Raw genomic sequence first — 18,678 nt, 5'->3', positions numbered from 1 at the left:
CAGTGACTCCACCACCTCCCTGGGCAGCCCATTCCAATGCCAATCACTCTCTCTGTGAAGAACTTCCTCCTAACATCCAGCCTGTACTTTCCCCGGCACAACTTCAGACTGTGTCCCCTTGTTCTCTTGGTTGCCTGGGAGAAGAGATGAACCCCCATCTGGCTACAGCCTCCCTTCAGGTAGTTGTAGACAGCAGTGAGGTCACCCCTATTTTTTGATGGAAGGAGGGAAGTCTCCTTCCACAGAAGCTAGCTTATGTGATGAGAAAAGCAAGCTCAATGGTACATTCAAGCTCTGTTTGCTTTATTGGAAGTCTATTGACAATCAGGTTCAAACACCACCTAAAATACTGCATTAGGAAGTAAACCTACACAAGCAAATGGCTGTACTAGAATGCCACAAACTTCTACAGGTGCACAGTGACAGACAGAAAGATGCTGCCTTTGATCTACACCAGATAGCTCTGGAGAGTACAAAGTGCAGCTAATAGTACACAGTCTCTCTCTGAGGTGTTTCACATACCAGTCTTGTACATAAATAACTTCTCTCAAACAGAAGTATTACAAACACCAAAGCTGCACAATCCAGACCATCAGGACAGCATTGTTGGCACAGGCTCCTTTTAATGTCCATTGCCCCCTTCTGAGAGTATGCGTGATGGCTCGGTGTACTTTGCTGTCAGGAGGTAGAAGAGGGCAGGTGCAGGTACCAAAGCAAGCAATGGCAGGTCCTGCTCAAGCTTATCCAGTTTGGAAATGGAGACAATTCCATAGGCATGGAGTAACCAGTGGCTGAAGAGGACAACAAGCCTTTTCTTCCTGACAAGAAGATCCTTGAAAGACTGGCAAATCAAACACAGGATCCTGTTAGCAACCAGCCTGCCACAGAGTACCCAATGTTTAAGAGAAGTTCTAGGTTATCACACAGGGACTGTATGAAGCCTGATGTGCTTCAGCCCTTTCAGCACATGACACAGTTTCTCAGTGCACTACAGGGGGGAAGCCTGGCAGAAGCTTCCTCCAGACAAGAGAATTCATCAAAGTTGGGGCTTAAATGCAGAAAACACTGCTGAGGAAAAGCAAGAGACACTGAAGATGTTTACGTACCTCCACTTCAGAAGCAGACATGTAGACAGCCAGTGTGACCAGAGACAACACCAGGATGATGTATGGGAAGGCATAATCTAAAGGCAATACCAAACATCTTAGCAGGATGAAGAATGTATGGCACACAATTCAGCAGAAGTTTTCCACGTGTAACCACGGGTGTGAACTAAACTGAGCTACTACAGCCTGCCTCTTATCATTACATCAAACATGCACAGCAGTGAGGGTCAGCCAAGCACAGCTACTCACCACTTCCACCTCAGGTTTTCAAACCATTTCTAGGTGGAGTTACTGAACATTTAAGCAACTAATTACAAAAGGCAGAGGATTAATAAAGCAGTGAGGCTAAGTGGGGATTTTGTGGCACCTGTCCCCTTCACATTATAAATGCACTGGAAACTAAACAAAACCAGATGATCATAGAATCAACCAGGTTGGAAGAGATCTCCAAACTCATCCAGTCCAACCTAGCACCCAGCCCCAGCCAATCAACCAGCCCATGGCACTAAGTGCCTCAGCCAGGCTTTGCTGCAACACCTCTAGGCACAGCGACTCCAGCACCCCCCTGGGCAGCCCATTCCAATGCCAATCACTCTCTCTGTGAAGAACTTTTTCCTAATATCCAGCCTATACCTACCCTGGCACAACTTGAGACTGTGTCCCCTTGTTCTATTGCTGGTTGCCTGGGAGAAGAGGCCACCCCCCCACCTGGCTACAATGACCCTTCAGGTAGTTAATCTTAAATGCTGTCCTTTTTTTCAAAGTAAAAAGACTGTCATGTCCCTGCCCTCCCTCCCATAAGCCACTAATTAGGAGAGAACTTACAGAGCAGGCCTCCTCCAACAGCCTGGAGCACAGTGAGGATGGGGAAGAAGTACAGTGCTGCATAAATGCTTTTAAATCGATCAGACTTTCCCAAGCCACAGGCAACCTTCTTGACCAGAAGAGGACGAAGTAGCATCATTAACACAAGACAGAAGGCATAATAGATAAACACTATGGTGTACCTGGGGAAAAAAAACAAAGGAGAAGTCACTTAAAATGTGCAGGTTTCTCTTGCAGACTCAACTCAGAACCAGGAAATTTGGGGTTACTCAGTCAAGTCTGAACAATTAACAATCAAATGATATAAAGCAGTGCTAAAGGCTGAGGACAGAGTGGCTGGAGAGCAGCCAGGAAGAAAGGGATATGGGGGTGCTGGTAGATAGTAGCTGAACATGAGCCAGCAGTGTGCCCAGGTGGCCAGCAGAGCCAATAGCATCCTGGCCTGGCTCAGGAACAGTGTGGCCAGTAGGACAAGGGAGGTTATTCTGCCCCTGTACTCAGCACTGCTCAGGCCACACCTTGAGTGCTCTGTCCAGTTCTAGACTCCTCAAGTCAAGAGAGATGTTGAGATACTGAAAGGTGTCCAGAGAAGGGTGATGAAGCTGGTGAGAGGCCTGGAACAGAGCCCTGTGAGGAGAGGCTGAGGGAGCTGGGGGTGTGCAGCCTGCAGAAGAGGAGGCTCAGGGCAGAGCTCATTGCTGTCTGCAGCTACCTGAAGGGAGGCTGTAGCCAGGTGGGGTTGGGCTCTTCTGCCAGGCAAGCAACAACAGAACAAGGGGACACAGTCTGGAGTTGTGGCAGAGGAGATCTAGGCTGGATGTTAGGAGGAAGTTGTTGTCAGAGAGAGTGATTGGCATTGGAATGGGCTGCCCAGGGAGGTGGTGGAGTCTCTGTGCCTGAAGGTGTTGAAGCAAAGCCTGGCTGAGGCACTTAGTGCCATGGTCTGGTTGATTGGGTAGGGCTGGGTGCTAGGTTGGACTGGATGATGTTGGAGGTCTCTTCCAACCTGGTTGATTCTATGATACAATGGACTCACTTTTACTAGAAGAAACAGTCAAAATCACAGAATCATAGAATTGTGTTGCTTGGAAGAGACCTTTAAGACCATCAAGTCCAATCTTCAAACTAACACCAGCATGGCCATAAAGCCATGTCCCTAAGTGTTATGTTCCCACTTGAACACTTCCATGTTTATTGAACACCCCCAGAGATGGCAACTCCACCACCTCCCTGGGCAGCCCATCGCTATGCCTGAGAGACTGACCCCCAAGTCACTACAACCTCCTGAAGAAAAAGTGGGGAGGAAGACCCCATCTGGAGTACTGCATCCAGTACTCTGGATTACAAGAAGGATGTGGAGGTGCTGGAGTGTGTCCAGAGCAGGGCCAAGAGGATGCTCAGAGGGCTGCAGCAGCTCTGCTGTGAGCACAGACTGAAAGAGTTGGGGCTGTGTAGTATGGAGAAGAGGAGGCTCCCAGGTGACCTCCTTGGGGCCTTCCAGGATCTGGAGGTGGCCTACAAAAAAGCTGGAGAGGGACTTTTTAGGCTGTCAGGGAGTGACAGATCTAGGGGGAATGGAGCAAAGCTGGAGATAGGTAGGTTCAGAGTGGAGGTGAGGATGAAGTTGTTCAGCATGAGTGGTGAGAGGCTGGAATGGGCTGCCCAGGGAGGTGGTTGAGGCCCCATGGCTGGAGGCGTTTAAGGCCAGGCTGGATGGGGCTGTGGGTTGCCTGCTCTAGGGTAGGGTGTCTCTGGGCATGGCAGGGGGTTTGGAACTAGCTGATCCTTGTGGTCCCTTCCAACCCTGACTGATTCTTTGATTCTATGAAGTTCTACACTGCATAAATAGCTTGAACTGTGTCACCTTCTCTGGCAACTCAGTCATACGGTGTTGTTAAGTGTTTCATGCAAAAAAACAGCTCAATGCATGAAAGACTTCAGGGAATGGCTACCCAATGGGTCTGACTTCCATGTGAGCAATTCATTTTACACCTTTGAGAAGAGGCACAGACAGAAACACACCTGTACAAAACAGAGAGACAGGGAGGAGCACAAAAGCCTTTTCACTCACAGCGGATAGACGGCTTCATGAGTGCAGTGCACGGTGGTGATGTAGTCAGGGCTCGGGTTGTAAAGCATTGTGTACCAGTCTGAAAGCTTCTTCACCTTGCAGGAACGGATCTGCAGAGAGCCCACGGGGTCACTGACAAGCAGGGTAACAATGGCTGCAATGCTGCACTCGAACAAGGCCGTGATGTGCTGCAAAAATGCACTGGAACTGTGGAAGGAAAGAGATTCACTACCATTTTACTACTATAGCTTAAATAAAAGGTTAAGTACTTGAAGCTTAAAACAACTATCATTTATGATCTGGGGTGATACAGTGTGTAAAATGTGATAGAGCACCATTCCAGTTTCTTTCATGCAAGCATGCTGCAGTGTAAGCATCATGGCAGGTGAGAGATATCAACACCTACAGTGTTGCAGGCTGTAAGAAAGCTGCAGTGAGGATAAGACATCACAGATCTCAGAAGGTACAACAATGTTACATACAACATAAGCAAGCTTTTCAAGGCTTCAAGTCCTTGTTAAAGGTGGCACACATTCAGAGAATCAAAGAATCAACCAGGTTGGAAGAGACCTCCAAGATCATCCAGGCCAACCTAGCACCCAGCTCCAGCCAATCAACCAGACCATGGCACTAAGTGCCTCAGCCAGGCTTGGCTTCAACACCTCCAGGGATGGTGACTCCACCACCTCCCTGGGCAGCCCATTCCAATGCCAATCACTCTCTCTGACAACAACTTCCTAACAACATCCAGCCTAGACCTCCCCTGCCACAAGTCCAGACTCTGTTCTCTTGTTGTGGTGCTGCTTGCCTGGCAGAAGAGACCAACTCCACCTGGCTACAGCCTCTCTTCAGGGAGTTGTAGAGAGCAATGAGGTCACCCCTGAGCCTCCTCCACTCCAGGCTGCACACCCCCAGCTCCCTCAGCCTCTCCTCATAGGGCTACCAGGACCAAACTCCAGAATGCACATTCCTAAAGAGAAACCTTAAATCCATTCTCTCATTGCATGGGGGCAGTACTGGTGACTGGGGCTGCTGCAGGTTGAAGGTCTGGCCCAGGAGAGAGGGTGTGACCCCATGTGCTGCTATTGGGAAACCCAAACCAGCCCAAATTGCCAGATGGACTGGGTACCACCACATTAAAGACACAGAACATGCCCAGAGGGCACTGACTAGTGAGAACATTCTGCAGGACCCTTCCATTGGCAAATAACACAGAATCATAGAATCATTCAGGTTGGAAAAGACCTCTCAGATCACCAAGTCCAACCTTCTACCCAACACCTCTGTGACCACCAGACCCTTTCTTCACCTTTCCCAGCAATGAAGCCACACCAAATTCTTAAGACTTCCAGGTACTTCTGGAGACCTTTGTGCATAGTTTACATTTTAGCACTGATTTAGTTTACAAATAAATGAAAAAGGGTAAGTGGTGCCTTTCTCCCCTTACAAAACGACCTGATGGGTTCTCACCTTCCTCCTAACCACCTCCCACAGCCACGTGCTGGTCCTTGGCTGTGTGCTGAACAGCTTGGAGGCTCTCACCCCACCCAGGGCAAGCTCTTGCTTGGCAGAAGAAAGTGGTGGCTTCTGCAGGAGATCTGAGCAGCTCTGCTGAGGACAGCAGGAGGCCTATTTGGTGGAGGCTGGGGCACAACCTGCCTCCTCTAGACAGGGCTCTGTGTGCAGTAGGGCTCAAAGCTCACGTACTACTGTATCAGCTCAACCAACACCACAAACAGTCCAATTCAGCATCTCAGGTTATCAATCTGAGATCTCCATTTGTAATCAATTTATCTGCACAAAGGGCACACAGACCTCTTTTTCCCTGAATACCACTCAATAAAGAACCAGTGTAAAATGAGGGGTAGCATGGCCATGAAGCCAAGGTACAGCCAGTCATAGCGGTCCGGAGATCCCACACACTCCCGGCAGATTTTGTTGTCATCGGTTCTCTGACCTCTAGGGCACACCTGTGAAAAGCAGAGAGTGTATTTACAAACCACCCCAGCATCAAGAACAAATCATTGCCTGAAGTAGGGAGGACAAGAAATGTAGCAGATTTTTAAGAGATGAAATACCAGCCTCAGCAATTTCTCAGCCTTGCTCTCTCTGGCTCCTGCTTTGTAATACAAAGGGGAATCAGAGAATGAGAGAATCAAACTGGTTGGAAGAGACCTCCAAGATCATCCAGGCCAACCTAGCACCCAGCCCTGTCCAGTCAACTAGACCATGGCACTAAGTGCCTCATCCAGGCTTTGCTTCACATCTCCAGGCACAGTGATTCCACCACCTCCCTGGGCAGCCCATTCCAATGCCAATCACTCTCTCTGACAACTCCCTCCTAACATCCAGCCTAGACCTACCCTGGCACAGCTTGAGACTGTGTCCCCTTGTCCTGTTGCTGGTTGCCTGGCAGAATAGACCAACCCCACCTGGCTACAGCCTCAGCTGTAAGCAGCAGTGAGGTCACCCCTAAGCCTCCTCTTCTGCAGGCTGCACACCCCCAGCTCCCTCAGCCTCTCCTCACAGGCCCCTCACCAGCTTTATCGCCCTTCTCTGGACACGTTCCAGTATCTCAACATCATCAACCCTGCACTTGGCCTTGTTCAATCTCATCCCATTGGCCCCTGCTCACTCATGCAGCCTGGCAAGGTCGATCTGCAGGACTCTCCTACCCTTCAACAGATCCACACCTGTTCCTAGCTTGGTGTCATCTGCAAACTTATTGATTCTGGACTCAATCCCCTGGTCCAGATCATTGATAAAGATGTTGAACAGGACTGGGGCCAGCACTGATTCTTGGGGCACGCCACTAGTGACAGCTGCCAACCACGCGTGGCACCACTCAGCACCACTCTTTGGGCCTAGACCTCCAACCAGTTCTTGACCCATATCAGAGTGAATGCAAAGGCTTCATACAAGATTCCCTTTTCCCCTCCTGCTGTGACATCATCTCCCCTTCACCACTAAGCTCACTTATCTGGCTGCTCAAAACCACTGACCCTCGGAGTTTCTTGCTCCTATTTCATGCTACCCTCCCTGGATCTTCCTCTTGTTTTGTAACCTGAAAAATCAGTGGGCAGAGTGATTTCAGCACAACTCTCACAGAAACATTTATCCAGGTTGGAAGAGCCCTTCAGGATCACCAACTCTAACCTATAACCCTACTCTTACAAGAGTCACTGTAGACTGTACCCTTAAGCACCACATTCAAACGACCCTTAACGCACCCTGAGTTGGTGACTCAACCACCTCCCTGGGCAGCTCATTCCAGTGCCTGGCCACTCTCTCCACGAAAAAGTTTTTCCTAATCTCCAATCTAAACCTCCCCAGTCTCAGTTTGAGGCCATTGCCTCTTGTTCTGTCTCTAACCACCTGTGAGAAGAGACCAGCAGCAGCCTCTCCACAATGTCCCTTCAGGTAGCTGCAGAGAGCAATGAAGTCTCCTTTCAGCCTCCTCTTTTTCAATCCAACCATCCCCAGCTCCCTCAGTCGCTCCTCTTAAGATTTATTCCCTAAGCCCCTTCCCAGCTTCGTTGCCCTTCTCTAGACCCGCTCCAGCACCTCCAATTCTCTCTGGTATTGCAGTGCCTAAAACTGAATACTCGAGGTGTGGCATCACCAGAGATGAGTCCAAGGGGACAATCAGCTCCCTACTGCTGCTGGCCACAGCATTTTTAATACAAGCCAGGATGCCAATGGCCTTCCTGGCCATCTGGGCACACTGCTGGCTCATATTCAGCTGCCTGTCTACTACAACTCCCAGATCCCTTTCTGCCAGGCAGCTCTCCATCCACACTTCCCCAAGCCTGTAGCATTGCTTGGGGTCATTGTGTCTCGAGTGCAGGACCTAGCATTTGGCCTTGTTGAAACTAATCCCATTAAAGCTGGGCCCACTGATCTGGCCTATCCAAGTCCCTCTGAAGAGCCTCTCAACCCTCATTCAAATCAACATTGCCACCTAACTTGGTGTCATATGCAAACTTACTGATAACTCTCTCTATGCCTGAATCAAGGTCCTCAATAAAGACGTTAAAAAGAAGTGGTCCCAACACAGATCCATGAAGAACACCACTACTGACCAGCTGCCAACTGGATTTATCTCCATTGACCACCATTCTCTGAGCCCTCCTTTCCAGCCTCCTCTCCACACTATCTTGCTTTATTCCATCTTCTGTAGGCTCATTTACCGTCTAGCATCAAGACTTCTTCACCTCCTTCGGGGAGTATTACATTGAGCAGTTTCTGTTCTCTGTAAGGAGGCACTGCCAAGCCCTTCAGAGCTCTCATCATCTGATGCCCATGGCACCACGGATCTGAGCTGCGAGCTTATAGCGTGATCCATCCACATCAGGCTCCGGAGCGTTCCAGCCCGGGCCCAGTCCGTGAGGGAGCGGAGCCATCTCCCCTCCCCAGGCCCAGCCCCGTCCGCGCTGCACTTACCCCGCACTCCCCGTAGGTCTCCACGGAGCCGTTGACGGACAGGACAGTCCTGCCGCAGTACAGCCCGAGGCAGGCGGGCTGGATGTCCACAGCTGTGGAGAAGGAGCCCACGTTACGGCGGCGCTGGGATCCCGCCCGGCCCGGTCCGCACAACACAGCTCCCCCGCAGCCGAGATGCACCAAGCGCCACCCCCATCCCGCTCCAGCCGCTGACAACCCACTGCCAGCCCCATCCCAGGACCGCCGAGCCCGGTACCCCTGCTCGCCACGGCCCGTCCTACCGGAGCGGAACATGCCGGTAACCCAGCAACCGGCCCTCCGCCGCCGCCGAGCTCCTTCCGGCCACGCCGCTGCCGCTTCCGCTTCCGCCGCGGACGGCGACCCTCCGCTGAGCGGCGGCACGTGCGGGGGGCGGGGCTCGTCCGCGCGCGGGGGGGCAGGGCAGGGGCGGGGCTGGCCGGGGCAGGGGCGGGGCTGCTCCGCCTCCGGGGCGCGGCTCGGGCAGGGGCGGGGCTGGCCGGGGCAGGGGCGGGGCTGCTCCGCCTCCGGGGCGCGGCTCGGGCAGGGGCGGGGCTGGCCGGGGCAGGGGCGGGGCTGGCCGGGCAGGGGCGGGGATTCCGTGCTGCTGCCGTGGCTTGGTCCGGGGTGATGGCGGAGGCTGAGAGCGGTAGCGGCGGCGGCCGTGCGGGACGGCGGCTGCCACCTCACTCGCCCTCGGGCCTGGTGCTGCAGACGGTGGAGATGCACACGGGCGGCGAGCCTCTGCGCATTATCCCGCGGCTAGAGGCGGCGGAGGAGGCGGTGACAGCCCGCGGACTGTCACTGCTGTCGCTGCGACGGGAAGTGGCGGCCACGCAGGACCACATGCGGCGGGCACTGATGCATGAACCGCGGGGCCACGCCGGCATGTACGGGGCGGTGGTGGTGCGCAGTGGCGCGGCCGCTGCCGGTGCCGACCTGGCGGCCCTCTTCCTGCACGGGGCCGGCTACAGCGCTATGTGCGGCCACGCCGTCATGGCTCTCGGCCGCTTCGCTCTCGACTACGGGCTGGTGGCGGCACCCAGCTGCCCCGAGACCGCCGTCCACCTGCACTGCCCCTGCGGGCCCGTCACTGCCTTCGTGCCCTGGGATGGCCACCGTAGCGGCAACCCGGTCCGATTCCACAGCGTGCCTGCCTTCGCTGCCGCCACCGGTGGGCACTGAACCTGCTGCACTGGGTTTTGGGAAGGATTGGTCATGACCGTGCTGGGTTTGGGGGCTGGTGGCTTGGCTAAACGGCTTCTGTCAGACCCCGTGCCAGTTCTGATGTTCTTCAGAGGCTGTCAGGGATCGTGTGTCACATAACTGCTCTCTGGCATGGGAGCACTCCCTGCCAGCATTGTCCCTGCCCCCCTGTCTGCATGTGGCTGGGTTCCTTTCCCTGTGAGCCCATGGCTCCCCATGGCATCTCCTTTTCACCATTGTCCCTTTTTTCACCCAGACGTGGCCATTGATGTTCCTGGTCATGGGAAGGTGATGATTGACATTGGCTACGGTGGCACTTTCTATGCCTTCCTCAGCGCTGAGCAGCTGGGCCTCGATGTGCACTCCTCAAAGACCAGAGACCTTGTGAGTGCGGCGAGCATGGTGACAGAAGCAGCGAAGCAACAGGTATGGTGGAGCACTCTGGTACCCCACTGTATTGCCCCTAGTGTGACTGTGCCAGACCAAGATCCTTTATTCCCCTAAGATTCGGGGTGGGAGGCCTATCCTTCCAGCACCACGACTGTCAGAGTCCTCCTCCAGCCTCACCAAGATGTGAGAAAGAGCTTGCTTCACCTTAGCTGCATCCATCTCCACTACTGGAGAAGCAGTGGTGGCCTTGTCCCTTTCCTCAGGGCTTGAGGAATGTATTGCACAAAATGCTGACAGAATTGGTGAATCTGTCTGTGTTGTTCCCAGTTCAAGCTTCATCACCCTGTAAGTGAAGACCTGGCTTTCCTCTACGGCACCATACTGACAGATGGGAAAGATGCCTTTAGCGAGGAGCCCACCACCAACATTTGTGTCTTTGCAGATGAACAGGTACAGAAATGGGCACCACCTTTTCCCCTTCATACATCCACTGCAGAGATGAGGGGGAAAGTTCTGCTGCTTCTTGGTTTGCACACTGAAAATTGGTTCTGAGGGTCACTTAACACATACTGATTTAGGTCCCAGTGACAGAAATACATCTGTGCATCACAGATGGTGGCATTTTAAAAAGGTTCATACCCATGTGCCTTAGGTAGGCATCTCCCAGGAGTTTAGGGCTGAGACAGGATCCCAGACATAGAGCATGTCTTTGAAGTACTAATGAAGGAAACAGCTGCTGGGAATAAACAGAGCAAAAGATCCTTGTCTGCAGTGGATAAAGTACATGTAAATAGGAGGGGAAGTTTTGTTTGGACTTCCAAGCAGTGAGGAGTGTGGAGCATTTGGACAAATCACCTCGTAACCTGGCCAGTGCTGTGTGTTTGGAGGGTTTTAAAAACCAGGCTGGCCAGCAGCTCTCTCAGTGTAAAGAGAAATGGTCCCACCCTGATGCATGAGAATGGGGAAGGTGGCCTCAGCACCTCTCATTTTGCTGTGATGCTGGGAAGTTATCGAGTGCTCCCTAAACAACCTCAATATTTATTAGCTCATTCATCTCAACAAGTTGAGCATGAGAGTGGTGAGAGGCTGGACTGGGTTGCCCAGGGAGGTGGTTGAGGCCCCATGGCTGGAGGTGTTTAAGGCCAGGCTGGCTGAGGCTGTGGTCAGGCTGCTCTAGGGTAGGGTGTCCCTGCCCATGGCAGGGGATTGGAACTAGATGATACTTGTGGTGCCTTCCAACCCTGACTGAGGGGACATAGTCTCAAGTTCTGCCAGGGGAGGTGTAAGCTGGATGTTAGGAGGAAGTTCTTCATAGAGAGAGTGATTGGCATTGGAATGGGCTGCCCAGGAAGGTGGTGGAGTCACTGTCCCTGGAGGTGCTCACGAAAAGCCTGGCTGAGGCACTTAGTACCATGGACTAACTGATTGGACAGGGCTGGGTGCTACGTTGGACTGGATGATCTTGGAGGTCTCTTCCAACCTGGATGATTCTATGATTCTATGATAAGTTTGTCAGAGCTAATCACAACCTAAAAGTACCCCAAACATGCTTATTTGATCTTCTCATTTGTGGTGTATCTGCATTCTTTGCAAAACCCTGGGCTACAGGGTTAGAAAGGTGGCAAAGAGAACCGAGAGGAACAATGTTGCTTTCTATTAAACCCCAAAATGCTAGAGATGGTTCATCTTCTCTTCTGGACGTAGGTTGATCGAAGTCCAACAGGTTCAGGTGTGACAGCTCGCATCGCCTTGCAGTACCATAAGGGACTCATCCAGCTGAATCAGACCAGAACCTTCCGGAGCAGCACAACAGGGTCTTTGTTCACTGGGAAAGCAGTGAAGGCAAGTGGCTCGTGCTAAACTTTCCCTCTGTCTTGAGGACTGACTGCTGGAAAAGTGCTGCTGCCTTGGCTCTGTGGAGAAGCAGAAAAGCTTTTCTGTGCCTGGTGTGTGGAAGGAGGGAGGTGCTTGGGCGTTTTGCCTTTCCACAGGCCTCATACTTGGAGATTTTTTATTACAGAGTAAGGAACAGTAAGACCTTGTTCTGTTGAATGGCTTCCCTGCAAAGCCTCTCTTGGCCATCAGGAAAGTACTGGGGTGAGAAATACCTACCGTGCTGATGTAGATAAATCAGTCTGGACCATTCTCAGCGGCAGCAAAGGGTGGATTCCTGGCTTAGTCCCCTGCCTTTGCCACATGGCATCTGTCAGCACATGGCTGTGAAGGTCTGGATATGCCCCAGGGAGTACTTGGTCTTTGAGTGTAAGCAGCCACCAGCTCATCAGCCTCCTTTGAGGCAAACAAATGGTGTGGCAGTCCAGGGTCTCCTGAGCTCAGAGTAAGGGCAGTAGTAGTTGTGCAGGTGTGAAGCTTGTGCAGGTGAGGTGAGACAGTAAAAGGGCTGCTGCAGACTTTGGGCAGGGCAGAGCACTTAGGGGTGACTGGATCAATGTCAGGTAGAGATGACATTTTGTGGCACTGGCAGAGTAGAGAACATCCTGTTGCCTCTGTCTTGATCCTAATCCCTTTGCAGGAGGCCAGATTTGGGGACTACAATGCTGTCATCGTTGAAGTCTCAGGAGAAGCCTATTACACTGGTACAGCTACCTTCACTGTCGAAGAGGAGGACTCACTGAAACATGGCTTTTTCTTCAGGTGATCTGAGCCACTGGGCAAAGTCTCACTGATGGCTCTGTGCTTCTCCAGCCCACACGTTTGTCTTCTCCTCCACACAACTCATTGCAACATGCCAGAGGAGCAGCCTTTGGTAGTGTGACAGCATCTGCCTAGTCTCGAGGTAGCAAGCTGCATTCCTCTGTTGTGCTTAGCCTATGGGGTGTAATGTCATTAGCACATATAGGCTGCCCTGGCAAGCCATAAGAAAGTGGACCTGATCACAGAGAGTTATCTTCAAATTTATGTGCCTTCTCTAGGTCTGCAAGGTACTAATTCCAAGTGCAGATTCCTATTAAATGCCAGCTGAAAACACTAAGTTTATCCTTGTTTTCCCTTACAGTCTTGTTTCCAGGACTCTGCTGAGTGTGTCATGGCTGTTGGGTTGAATTGCCTGCTGCTCATCCTTGATGCCTCTGTCTCAGCTGGCTGTACTGCTCTGTCTCATGCCTCATCTTCCCTGGTCTGCCCTGCTCAGGCCTGTCCAGACACCCCCTTTTTCACTGCACTTGTTTGGCCTCTTGCATCCTGGGGCAGGATGCAAGTATTTGCTGAGAACTTCCTACTTCATGTGCATACCACACAGCTTCCCTAAACCTTCCTAAACCTTGCTTATCTTGGCTGCAAATACCTTGTGGTTAACTTTCAACAGGCATAGCTGTATTTGAAAGTCTGAGCCATTATGACCTTTGATTGCTAGTTGTTTACTGATGATTTTGGCCTCGGGGGCAGATTGCATAGCAGAGTGCATTCAATGCTTCCTTTGCTGAAGTCTTACAAGGGATGACTGCTGGTGGAAAAAACAAACCAAACCCTGGCACGTAGAGCTTCAGGCCACTTATGGCCTGTTAATTTCCACCGTGTCTCTGGACAAAAAAAGTTTTTACTTATTGAAGACACTCATGGGAATGTTCCTTGTTAAAACGAGACAGGAAAATGAGAATGATTCTGCCCAGTAGCTCCTGCAACAGAAGGGAGCAAGTCACACTGGAGAGCCTGGAAAATACTGGCATAGAAGAGCCTGGAAGGAATTTCTTTGGTCAACTTGAAAATTGTAACTTTGGAATAGGAAGAAAGAGAAACCCTCTCATTCAGACAACAGTTGCACTGCTAACAGAGTTGGGTTTAGGCTGGTATCTGGGGATCTTGCTCCCAGCTTTCTTGCAACCCCCAGATAAATCCTGCACAGCCTCTGGTCCAAGTGGGTGTGAAGTGACACACTTAGAATCATAGAATTGTCAGAGCTGGAAAGGACCCCATGGGTCATCTAGCTCCAACCCTCCTGCTGTGGGCAGGGACACCTCACACTAGATCAGATTGAGTTGCTCAGATCCCCATCCAGCCTGGCCTTAAAGACTTACAGGGATGGGGCTTACACCACCTCTCTGGGCAACCTGTTCCAGCATTTCACTGTCATGGTGAGGAACTTCCTAACATCCAGTTTGAATCTACCCACTTCTAGTTTTGCTCCATTGCCCCAAATCCTATCACAACCTGACATCTCCCTGTTGCCAGGGAGAGTGATTGGCATTGGAATGGGCTGCCCAGGGAAGTGGTGGAGTTGCTGTCCCTGGAGATGTTGAGCAAAGCCTGGCTGAGGCACTTGGTACCGTGGTCTGGTTGATTGGATGGGGCTGGGTGCTGGGTTGGACTGGATGATCTTGGAGGTCTCTTCCAACCTGGTTGATTCTATAATTCTATCCTAAAAAAATCCCGCCCCAGCTTTCTTATAGGCTCCCTTCGGATACTGGAAGGCCACAAGAAGGTCTCCTCAGAGCCTTCTCCTCTCCAGACTGAACATCCCCAACTCTCTCAGTCTGTCTCCATAGGAGAGATCATCCCTGTGGCCCTTTCCTGGACAAACTCCAGCATGTCCCTATCCTTGCCATAGGGGCTCCAGAACTGGATGCAGTACTTGCAGGATCAACTTTGAGATCAGCCTCCCGTTCTGGCTCCTGGGGGAGAGCTAGGGCAGCAATCACAACGCCCAGCACAGGTAAGTTGGGAGCTCTTCAGCCATTAATCGGCTCCCAGCCTTTATGACCTATTCACTATCCACATCCCTATTACTTGTCTTTCACTTAGGGGGAAGTGTGGCTGAGTGGGAAGAGAGGGTCCTGCTTTTCACGCGGGGCTCCTTGGCCAGGCCCCAGGCTGGAGAAGATCGGGGGTGGTCCTGGCCTCTGCCAGTGCCTGGGGTTCGCTGCCTCCAGCCCCTGGCGATGGGCGGTGTGGGGCTGTGTGAGGGAAGGGAGCTGTGAGGAGACAGCGACCAGGAGAAGAGGAGTTGCGAAGACCAATCCACGGCTCTGGGACGGGGACGGTGCCGGCGTGGGGAACGGGTGGGCGTCCCTGTCCCCAGCCCAGCCGTGAGAGCTGGGCTCTCCCGCCCCCGGGTCGCAGAGCGAGTCGCGCCGGGCCGGTTCCCCAGGCAACGGCTGCCCGGCGACGTCAGCGACTGGCAGGACCGCCGCTGCCCGCGGCGGACGGGGAGGGCGGCGGGCGAGCAGGCTGAGCGTCTGCGGCCGCGGCGTGGGCCGGGGCGTGCGGCTGCGTATGGAGCCGGCGGCAGCGGCCGTACCGGGCAACCTCTCCCGCGGCAGCGGAGGCAACGAGAGCGGCGGAGCGGCGGCGGCGGCGGCGGCGGGAGCGGCGGTGGGGTGGTCTGCGGCGGCGCTGGCCTCGCAGGCTCTGGCGCTACTGCTTATCTTCGCCCTGTCGGCTTTGGGCAACGGGGCTGTAGTGCTGGTGATCGCCCGGCACCGGCAGCTCCGCACGGTCACCAACGCGTTCGTGCTCTCGCTGTCGCTGTCGGAGCTGCTGGGCGCTCTGCTCTGCCTGCCCCTGGCCTTCCTCAGCCTGCTCAGCCGCCCTCCCGGCACCTGGCTCTTCGGCCAGCGCCTCTGCCTGGCCAGCGCCGCCCTCCACGCCGGGCTGGGCGTCGCCGCCACCCTCACCATGGCCCTCCTCTCCTTCGACCGCTACTGCGCCATCGTCCGCCAGCCCCGACACAAGATGGGCCGCCGTCGCGCTGCCCAGCTGCTGGCGGCCGTCTGGCTGGTTGCCCTGGCCCTGGCCGGGCCCTGGTACGGGCTGGCGGGTGAGGGGCAGCGGGAGGCGCAGCCCGGAGCCCACCGCTGCGTCTACGTGCTGCCCTGGGGCTCCTCCCGGCTGGGGCCGCCCTACGGCGCAGCCCTGATCATCCTCTGCTACCTCCTGCCCTTCGCCCTCATGTGCTTCTGCCACTACAACATCTGCCGGGCGGTGCGGCTGGCCGAGAGCCGGGTGCGGCCGCTCACCACCTACGGGCACCTGCTGCGCGCCTACGGGGAGATGCGCACGGCCACCACCGTCCTCATCATGATCGTCTCCATCATCTGCTGCTGGGGTCCTTACTGCATCCTGGGGCTGGCTGCTGCCGCCGGCCACCTGCCCTTCTCGCCCACCATGGACACCATAGCCAGCGGGATGGCCTGGGCCAATGGAGCCATCAACCCCCTCATCTACGCCGCCCGCAACCCCAACATCTCTGTGCTGCTGCGGCGCAGCCGCGAGGGGGGCTACAGGACTAGGAACAATGTGGCAGCCTACCTCTCAGTCCCGGGTCGCCTGCCGTTGTCCCGGAGCCAGGCTGACCGTGTCCGGGAGCGCTACATCAACCGGCACAGTGGCCCCCCAGGCAGTGCCCCATCCTCTTCCAGCCCAGCGAGTGGGGGTGAGGTGGCCATGTGGGCCTGCAAGAACCCTGCTGTACTCTTCTGTCGGGATGGGCAACCAGACACCATCTCTGAGGCCGCCTTGCAGGCAAAGACAGACGCTGTCGATACCAGCCTCTGAACAGGCAGGCATCCAGGATGGGATTGAGGCCATGTGGCTCCAGGGTCACCTCTGTGGAAATGAAAGGAGCCCTGGCACTTGCAGCCCTTTGTAGCCATTCTACCAGCAAACCAGAGAGATGGGATTCTCTGAGCCATGGTGTAGTTTCTTCTCCATTACGTGAACTCTGGTTTGGTGACTCAGTCTGCACGCAGCGAGAGCTCCAAAGGGAAAGGAGGTCTCCCTTCAGCGGGCCTGACCCACTGGTGATAGCCACCGAGCCCAGCCAGCACAAGAACTTGTCTGCCAGAACGATTCAGTGCCCCAAGCCTGCAGAAAGCACCACAGCAGAACTAGGAGACAGACACACAAATACAGCCCGGACCGATTGTGTGAGTGTTTTGTTAGGTGCCAAAAAACAATTGAAAGCTGAGCACTGGCAGCTGGAAGACACTGAAAAGAGCCCACTGTGAAAGCCTCATCGTGGCAGTTTTGTGGCTTTAACCCGTTGTGTGTGGAAGTGCTGATAGTCACCAAGGACAGGCTGAAAAAGCCATCAGTTCTGATGATTTTCTAAACTCTCAGGCACAGCAAGCCAGTAGTTGTTCTGAAAGTGAAGATGGGTGATACCAAGGGGGAAGTAAAAAGAAGACGAAACCTCAGTTGTCAGAATTTGAGCAGCCTTTCTTTTGTGTCTTTCTTTTTTCTTTGCAGGTGCAGTCTGCTTCAATGCTATGAATGTGAGAAATGAGTTTTTCAGACAGACCAAGGAAAAGGATGTGGGTGTAGATTGAGTTTGTGCACAGGGTGTGCACAAGACTGAGTTTGTGCACAAGGTGTGCATCTTCTTTCTGAGCTCATCCGAAGTGGCTCACATGTCTTAACGAGTTTAATCATGCTTAGAGGAGAGCCCTATGAGAGAGGTATCTGAAAGGAGAGGTAAAGCAACACCATGTGCTCTTCATGAGCTCTTTAAGCCTGTGAAAATGTGTATATGAAGGGAAGAGATGCTGTTGTGTTGGTAGCAGTAATCTGAAGTGTGTAAAAATCAGCTCTGTTTGCCATTAGAAAAAGGAAAACAACACCATGGAAGTGCAGTTGCATGGCTTGAATTTGTATGAATTTATCAGTACTTTTGTTTTTGTCCAAAGGCCTAAAGCCTTAAATTAATCTTTTGAATCAAAAAACTAAGGTTGGGCTTTCCTTTGTCTTTGCCAGAATTAAATGTGGAAGGCAGACAATGTTTTCCCTTGTCCAGGCTTCAAGGTTGTAACGTTACTGTTCTACTGCCTTTTTAAATCTTTGTGACCCAGGTCAACATAGCATCATGATTTTGTGAGACAAGAAATAAATTGTGTTTATGCAGGAGACAGAAGTGTTTCAGCCTCTTGTCATTCTCAGTCCAGCCTTGAGTAGGGAACTTGTGTAAAAAATGGCCAAAGGAATAATGGTAAAGACAGCCCTAACTGTTTGTGAAAGAGTAGTGCATCTGTTTTCCATGCTGTGAGTGTTGCTGTAATTCTCTTCTGTGATGCTCCTGAAGTCCCCGAGGAAAAGGTTTGACCCCTGACTACTTCTCAGCATCAGTACTTTGCCCTGCAGATCCTGGGTTTTGCAAGTTGAGCAGTGTGTTTGTACTGTGAGAGAGGCTGTCCAGAAAACACACAGCCTTCCGCAGACACTACTTGGCAGCAAGTGAGCACTACCATAGAATCATAGAATCAAGCAGGTTGGAAGAGACCTCCAAGATCATCCAGCCCAACCTAGCTAGCACCCAGCCCTAGCCAACCAACTAGACCATGGCACTAAGTGTCCCATCCAGGCTTTGCTTGAACACCTCCAGGGATGGCAACTCCTCCCTGGGCAGCCCATTCCAATGCCAGTCACTCTCTCTGCCAACAGCTTCCTCCTAACACCCAGCCTAGACCTCCCCTGGCACAACTTGAGACTGTGTCCCCTTGTTCTCTTGCTGCTTGCCTGGAGAAGAGACCAACCCCACCTGGCTACAGCCTCCCTTCAGGGAGTTGTAGACATCAGTGAGGTCACCGCTCACACTAGTGACTCGTCAGAAGGGCAGCACAGGTATTTCTTGCATACCTGCCCTTCCACAGCAAAGTATCACAGTATCAC

The 18,678-nt window shown here is 53.1% G+C and overlaps 4 protein-coding genes across 4 annotated transcripts in view; 3 read left to right on the top strand and 1 right to left on the bottom strand.

Moving 5' to 3' along the window:
* The window catches only part of LOC135180411 (serine/threonine-protein kinase 10-like), a 46,408-nt gene extending 42,221 nt beyond the window's left edge, over positions 1–4,187 (top strand). The window contains exon 14 of the mRNA XM_064152834.1: positions 4,105–4,187. The gene's annotated coding sequence lies outside the window, so the exon portion shown is untranslated. The remainder of the gene's footprint in view (positions 1–4,104) is intronic.
* JKAMP (JNK1/MAPK8 associated membrane protein) lies at positions 283–8,807 on the bottom strand. Its single transcript, XM_064152958.1, has 7 exons — positions 8,727–8,807; positions 8,446–8,537; positions 5,818–5,972; positions 4,003–4,209; positions 1,932–2,113; positions 1,107–1,183; positions 283–841 (listed from the first exon to the last, which is right to left on the bottom strand). The coding sequence occupies exons 1-7, from the start codon at positions 8,737–8,739 to the stop codon at positions 623–625; spliced, it is 945 nt and encodes a 314-aa protein (XP_064009028.1). The 5' UTR covers positions 8,740–8,807; the 3' UTR covers positions 283–622.
* A 253-nt stretch (positions 8,808–9,060) lies between these two features.
* Positions 9,061–13,051, top strand: L3HYPDH (trans-L-3-hydroxyproline dehydratase). Its single transcript, XM_064152742.1, has 5 exons — positions 9,061–9,637; positions 9,926–10,095; positions 10,387–10,509; positions 11,764–11,901; positions 12,593–13,051. Exons 1-5 carry the CDS (start codon positions 9,094–9,096, stop codon positions 12,716–12,718), a joined length of 1,101 nt encoding a protein of 366 aa, XP_064008812.1. The 5' UTR covers positions 9,061–9,093; the 3' UTR covers positions 12,719–13,051.
* Positions 13,052–15,247: 2,196 nt separating this feature from the next.
* GPR135 (G protein-coupled receptor 135) lies at positions 15,248–17,910 on the top strand. The gene has a single exon (XM_064152731.1). It carries the CDS (start codon positions 15,289–15,291, stop codon positions 16,567–16,569), a length of 1,281 nt encoding a protein of 426 aa, XP_064008801.1. The 5' UTR covers positions 15,248–15,288; the 3' UTR covers positions 16,570–17,910.
* The last annotated feature ends 768 nt before the right edge of the window (positions 17,911–18,678 follow it).

This window comes from Pogoniulus pusillus, chromosome 1 (assembly GCF_015220805.1).
Source record: "Pogoniulus pusillus isolate bPogPus1 chromosome 1, bPogPus1.pri, whole genome shotgun sequence".
Lineage (NCBI taxonomy): Eukaryota > Metazoa > Chordata > Aves > Piciformes > Lybiidae > Pogoniulus > Pogoniulus pusillus.
Note: the sequence above shows the minus strand (reverse complement) of the source record. Positions and strands in the feature narration are given on the sequence as shown.

What these genes read in the sequence shown, in the direction of transcription:
- JKAMP (XM_064152958.1), bottom strand. An exon ending in AGACCTACGGGGAGTGCGGG is followed by an intron (nt 5,973 to 8,445) that starts GTAAGTGCAGCG and finishes TGCTTTTCACAG; the next exon opens with GTGTGCCCTAGAGGTCAGAG. An exon ending in TGGTATTCAGGGAAAAAGAG is followed by an intron (nt 4,210 to 5,817) that starts GTCTGTGTGCCC and finishes TTCCTTCCACAG; the next exon opens with TTCCAGTGCATTTTTGCAGC.
- L3HYPDH (XM_064152742.1), top strand. Translation starts at nt 9,094, where the DNA reads ATGGCGGAGGCTGAGAGCGGTAGCGGCGGCGGCCGTGCGGGACGGCGG. An exon ending in TGCCTTCGCTGCCGCCACCG is followed by an intron (nt 9,638 to 9,925) that starts GTGGGCACTGAA and finishes TTTTTCACCCAG; the next exon opens with ACGTGGCCATTGATGTTCCT. An exon ending in GTGTCTTTGCAGATGAACAG is followed by an intron (nt 10,510 to 11,763) that starts GTACAGAAATGG and finishes TTCTGGACGTAG; the next exon opens with GTTGATCGAAGTCCAACAGG.
- GPR135 (XM_064152731.1), top strand. Translation starts at nt 15,289, where the DNA reads ATGGAGCCGGCGGCAGCGGCCGTACCGGGCAACCTCTCCCGCGGCAGC.